The sequence below is a fragment of the Lipotes vexillifer genome, unplaced genomic scaffold, assembly GCF_000442215.2.
Source record: "Lipotes vexillifer unplaced genomic scaffold, Lipotes_vexillifer_v1.1 scaffold699, whole genome shotgun sequence".
Lineage (NCBI taxonomy): Eukaryota > Metazoa > Chordata > Mammalia > Artiodactyla > Lipotidae > Lipotes > Lipotes vexillifer.
In genome coordinates, this window is record NW_006788818.1 from 918,606 (window position 1) to 925,122 (window position 6,517).

Genomic DNA, 6,517 nt, shown 5'->3' on the forward strand with positions numbered 1-6,517 from the left:
AGCAGGAATAATTCATGTGTTTCAATGTCCCTGGTTGTTTACGACTCCCCAGCACTCTGGGTATTTCAAAATATTTACCTGTGTGGGTGTTTGTCATAATCCCTGAATCCTTTATTGTCTGTCCATTCTGATTAGGATTGTGGCATAAATTCTGTCTGAGGATAAGCACTTCAAGTTCATTCCCCACCAAAACCTCTACACAAACTCTCCTCTGTAAACTGCCATCGGAGCTTCCCTGGCAGTCCAGTGGTTAGGACTGTGTGCTTTCACTGCTGAGGGCTCGGGTTCAATCCCTGGTCCGGGAACTAAGATCCTGCAAGGTGCAAGGCCACAAAAACCCACAAAAAACAAAAAACTGCTACCATCTATTTAGGACCATATTTTAGAGCCAGAATGGCCATGCTTTTGAAAAAAAAAACAAAAAACAAAATACAACAAACCCCAATCTGTGAAAAGGCCCATAGTCATTCGAAGAAAACACTGACAGTTTATACAGTTTCATGGAAAAACAAAAAAAAAAACAGAACAACAACAACAACAAAAACTGGAAAGAATGGAGACTGGAGTGATGTCCTCATTCTAACCATGAGTGGCGTGGGTGGGACTACAAGCCAGGCCAGTGCTCTTGCAGGTGGTCCCCAATGACACCCCTTGAGCCACAGATTAGCCTCATGTTATCTTTGCTTTTCCTTCTCTAAAATGGAGACCCTTCCCACGCCATCCAGGGTGGGAAAGACCTGGAATCACACCAGCGTGCTTGCAGGAGCTGCTAGGAGAGGGCCGGATGATAAGAACTTCCTCCCAGACACTCTGCACGTTGGAAAGCCCCGGTCTATGGTGCAATCCCTCAGAGGTGTGCTGCCAAGTTTCACCCTCAGAGGAAAGAATGAGGAAAAGAGGGCAGAAGGGCTGGGCCCCAAACCCGGTTGCGTCATGTGAAGTCAAGAGGGAAGGTAATGTAACGGTGTCACAGGATGTGAAATCCAGCTTGAGTCTGAATCCTGCGACTGATTCAGGCTCGTCCCTTCTGAGCCTGTTTCCACAGATTCCTCCCTCAAAGATCACACATGAGGGCGCCCAACAAATATTCCTTAGTCAGACACACCACATTTTCTCTTCCCTCTGGGCTTCTGCCCATGCAGGTTCTTCTACTTTCCCTCCTTGTATATGGCTCACCTGATCTTCTGGGGGACTCAGCTTAGACCTCATTTCTTCAGAGAAAGCATTCTGACCACCCCGAGGGGGTAGGGTCGGGTGCTCATCTTCTGGGTGTCCACAGACTCTAAACATAGATATCATAGCACTTACCCCCTGGACCATCTCCTGGACTAGAGTGTGAGCTCCTTGAGGGAAAAGGCCACAGGTTATCAATCTCTGTGCCTTCAGCACCTAGCGCTTAGTAGGCCCTCGAAGAATAAATGCTAGTTCACATGGTAGGTGCACAATGAGTTCTGTCCTCTCCTCCTCCATTCATGACCACAGAAAGTAGCTCCAGGAGACAAACAAGCAAACAAATCCCAGTTCTTAGGGTGCCAAACCAGAATGCTAAATTTTTTTTTCAAAGTACTGTAATTCTGGTTTAAAAACCAAGTCACTTGCACAGAGTTTTGTTTTTAAACACTGACATCAACTGTAAAAAAGAAGAAATCCCCTGAAAGTAAACAGTGCCCTACAGTGAGAACTCACCACCTATACAACTTGGGTCCCCACCACATGCTCCCCCAAATTCCATCTGGCTAAGACAGAAAGGGTATTTGTCCAAAGGTTTCACAGCTTCATTTCATTCTGTGCTAGCAGCAGGCAGGTGCGAAAGCCATGATGACTAGGATGCTGTTTTATCAAAGCGTCAGGATCCTGAAAAGGGGATGATGAGACAGAGGATAGCATTCCTACCATCTTCCCTGGGGGTGGGGAGGGGGCTGTGCTTCCTGTGAAGAGCAGAGACTTGGGGTCACCTGAATGACCTAGAATTTCACCTTCTCTTCCGACCTATCTTCTTCCCAGTATTATACTCCATCTCATGCTCAAAAAACATTTGCGATGACTGTCATTGTTTCTTCAGGCCTATGTCTATATCATGGACCTTTAGTAAAGAAGGGACACCCTAGCTGTATGATCTTGGGCGAGTGACTTTCAGGTGTCTTGAGCCTCAGTTCTCTTATCTGTAAAATGGTGATAGCAATGAGCAAACTGGGTTACTGTGATTTTTATTTATTTATTTTTAAAATTTAATTAAAAAAATAAATTTATTTATTCTATTTATTTATTTTTGGCTGCGTTGGGTCTTCGTTGCTGCGCGCAGGCTTTCTCTAGTTGCGGTGAGCGGGGGCTACTCTTCGTTGTGGTGCGTGGGCTTCTCTTGTTGTGGAGCACAGGCTCTAGGTGCACGGGCTTCAGTAGTTGTGGCTCATGGGCTCAGCAGTTGTGGCACACGGGCTTAGTTGCTCTGTGGCATGTGGGATCTTCCCGGATCAGGGCTTGAACCCGTGTCCTCTGCATTGGCAGTCGGATTCTTAACCACTGCACTACCAGGGAAGCCCCTACTGTGATTCTTAAAATCCATAATATACGTGGAGAACTTAGCCCAGTGCCTGCCACATGGTAGGTACACAATAAATGAGAGCTGTTTTTACTACAAGATCCAGAGAACAGCAAGTTCTAAAATGGGACTTCCAGGAACAAAAGGAAAGAGGACATTGGAGTTTCTTGGAATTATGTCATAGAGAATCCAGAACTCTGCATGAGGGGTGATGGTCATGGGGACCTCTGAAATTTCTGGAATGTTTGTAATTCTCCCATCTTTGTAATTTTCTCCTGCAGTCTTGCTTCATTTAGGTCAGCAGTTCAATTCTTTACATGAAAAAGGCCCAAGTGCTTATTTAGGGGATTCATTTTGGGCATAAAAGAAAGAAACTCTAAGAGACCAAAGGAAAAGGCCTTAGTAGAGAACAGCTGGAATGTTTGGGGCCAAGAGGAATGAAGAGAGGGACATTCAGAATGTTGACACAAGAACAGGAGGTCCCTTGAGGCCTCATTCTGGGGAGTTCTGCAACCTCTCAGATCTGAGCAGACTCTTCCTCCTTCCCTCCCTGCTGTTCCCAGAGCTCCACCCACAGTGCAAGTATCGCAAACCACAGCAGGTTGGGGAATACTCTGCTCGGACTCTGCTCAGACACCATGACCCCACCTGGTGTAACCTGACACATCCAGTCACCAGGATGTTTAAAGGACACCTGATTCTTTCTGTGACAGCATGGTTACCCTAAACCACCTAAGGCATGACTACAAAGAAGAGAATCCCAGCCTCTGGCCTCAGTCCACACACGATCAAGTCAGGTCACCTGAATCTGGGTCAGGAGGGAAAGCTGCCCTTCAGGGGCAGAGAGAATTACTGCATGCCTGACAATCCATATCCACAGGGCAATGGTTTTCAACCCTGGCCTAGGCATCAGAGTCACCTGGAGAGCTTTAAAAACTCAGATGTTTAGGGCTGTTCTAGACCTGCTAAGTACCTCGAGAGTGGCACCTGGGAATACATAGTTTCCATAAGTGCCACAGGTGACTGAGATGTGAGGCCAAGCTTGAATACAATGCTTCGTGCAAGTATCATGTCTTGAACTTCCCGGAAATTATCTGGGTTCCACACAAGGAGACAAGCTGTCTTTCTTTCCTAAGTGGCATCTGCAACCAGACCGGTCTGTTCTAGCTTCCCTGACTCTCCAAGAGGAGGGAATCAATCAAGAAGCAGCTGCACTCAGCTGCCTAACCTTCCCAGGCCTTTTCTCAGGGTCCCTGCACATTGGAGACACCTTCCTCATCACCACAGAACTCAATAAAAGGTGCACTTATTACAGAAATTAGATTCAGATTCAACAAACGTTTTTGCAGCTCCTATTTTGTGGCAGGTCCTGCACCAGACACATAAATTACAAGCCTGTGAGAGAGGCACTACATCGTTCCTGTTTGGGGTGCACTCTTGGAAAAAAAGTGTTCATCAGAGCTTTACCAACTCATTACAGCAATCCTCAGGGAGATGTCTTCCCAACATGGTGATTTATTACCTATGATCAACATTCAAATTGGGGTTTATTGACTGACGTGTCTTCTCAACATTCTTTTCAATTGCTCTAATGGTGGATGTGGCTAGGCTGAGTGCATGACTGTGAAATTATCTGAGGCTTAACTCCTTCGGCTGTCAAAACACCTAGCTTGTATTTTTTTTTTTTAAGTAAAAATATGGAACACTTCACAAATTTGCATGTCATCCTTGCGCAGGGACGATGCTAATCTCTGTATCGTTCCAATTTTAGTATATGTGCTGCTGAAGCCAGCACACTAGCCTGTATTTTTTTTAAAATAAATTTATTTATTTATGGCTGTGTTGGGTCTTCTTTGCTGTGTGCAGGCTCCTCATTGTGGTGGCTTCTCTTGTTGTAGAGCACGGACTTCAGCAGTTGTGGCACGTGGGCTCAGTAGTTGTGGTGCACAGGCTCTAGAGCACAGGCTCAGTAGTTGTAGCGCACGGGCTTAGCTGCTCCGCAGCATGTGGGATCTTCCCGGACCAGGGCTCAAACCCGTGTCCCCTGTATTGGCAAGTGGATTCTTAACCACTGCGCCACCAGGGAAGCCCTCTAGCCTGTATTTTAATCATGAAAATAATTCCTTGTCGGCCTGACCTTTGGAAAACAATCAAACCATTTGCTGGGAATCAAAGAGTTGGAAATAAGGGACTACAAGAGAGTATGCAGGTGCTTTCTGGTGAAGAGCATTCCTTTTATTGCAGCTGATTAGCACTATGAGCTATGACTACATTGTCTCCATTTTTAAATGTGATGAAACCGAGGCTTAGAGAATCTCAGTAACTTGCCAAACACACACAGCTAGGACAGGGAGGCAAGGATTTGACCCCAGGTCTTCCGATTCCAGACCCATGCTTTTGCCCTAGCGCCACTAGTGACCCTAGGCACTATAGGGTGAATGACTATAGTCACTTATGTGCAGATTTATGATCGTTGAAAATTCACATACTGTTTTTATGAGCCACATGTGAAAATCATGGGTTAAGATCCAACAGAATTTTAGGACATAATCATAAAAGTAACAAGGGCTGAGTGACTTGTCCAAGATCAAACAGCTACTAAGAGGTTGAGCCTGTATATGACCTTAGGTCTGTATGGCTCCACAACAGGATCTCTTTTTAACTAAAGGCACATACACAGTGCAGTGGAGAGGAAATCACACGAGACAGGACTCAGAAGCCATGGATCCCTGTCTCTGTTCCAATCTTTATTAGCTATATCACTTTGGACAAGTCCCCTGCCTTCTGTAAAATGGAAACAATGATCTCTGACCTACTTTCTGAGATGTGAAGATCCAAATGGACGAAAAAGTATTCTGAAAATTCCTTCCATAATATAATAGAGCGTAGGAACTCACGTAGGCCAGTCAGACAGACCTGGGTTCAAAAATTCCGACTCTGCCACTTACTGGCTTGTGTGACCTTGGACAAGTGATTTTACTTCCCATGCTTCCATTTTCTCATTTGCAAAACGGGGCTAAATCAAGTACCTCCTCCAAAAGGTTGTTGTGACGATTAAATGAGAGCATCCATTTACACAGGGATTGCCCGACACACAGTACAGGATCAATGAACGTCAGCCATTACTACAATTATAACTGTGCCTCTCGGGTTTTCAACTTCCAAGCAACGACTTTCTGAGCTACCACACACGCCCTGGGCTACGGTTTCGGTCCTATTCGCTGCCTTCCTCCTCGGGACTTGTCCCTCCCTTTCCAGTCCCCATTTTCCACAACCCATCTTAAAACCCTCCAGGAACCCGAGCTCCCTTGCCCCATTTCGGCGCGGTGTCTTACTCGACGACCTTGGCTGGGTCCCCGTGGTGCCCATAGACCAGCGCCCGGACCCGGGAGGGCTCAGCAGATGCGGAGAAGGTGGCGGTAACAGGCCGCCGGCGGCGGAACGCGGGGAATAGCCGCCGCCGCAGCTGAGCCGGGGTTCGCGCCCTGCAGAGCGTCCCGCAGACCCACATGCTCCCTCCTGTTAACTCAGAGCCGGACGCTGTGAGATACGTCATCTTCCAGCGACCTCGCGCCTGCGCCCCGCCCCGTCGCGTGACCACGCCCTTTGCTCCTTTTAGAAGGCCGTCCCCTTCCTCCGCGGTCCGCGCGGTGGCGCTTGGTGAGACGGACTGGGGAGCGAGGCCTTGTCGGTGGAGGGACTTAAGGGAGTCTCGGAGATTCTGAGCCTGCCAGAGTTGAACTCCTAACAAGGAGCGTCTGATACTGGCCTAAGGCTGTGTCTATGGTCTGCGATTGGTGTTTGACTTGGGGGGGAAGACATTTCACCTTCTCTGGCCTCAGTTTCTCCTCCTCCCCACCATTTGAGTGTTCACTCTGCCAGGCCCTTTAAGGCATTATCTCATTTAATCCCCGGTGTCTTCTGCTAGCATAGGGTGGCAAAGCTTACTTCCCTACCCCAAGTAGAGTAGATGTAAGC

At 47.4% G+C, this 6,517-nt stretch overlaps 1 protein-coding gene across 1 annotated transcript in view; it reads right to left on the minus strand.

The window, feature by feature from the left end:
- Nucleotides 1-6,068, minus strand: part of MECR (mitochondrial trans-2-enoyl-CoA reductase) — a 32,981-nt gene extending 26,913 nt beyond the window's left edge. The window contains exon 1 of the mRNA XM_007461829.1: nucleotides 5,875-6,068. Within this exon, the coding sequence (XP_007461891.1) occupies nucleotides 5,875-6,050 (176 nt within the window). The 5' untranslated portion in view covers nucleotides 6,051-6,068. The remainder of the gene's footprint in view (nucleotides 1-5,874) is intronic.
- Between the last annotated feature and the right edge of the window lie 449 nt (nucleotides 6,069-6,517).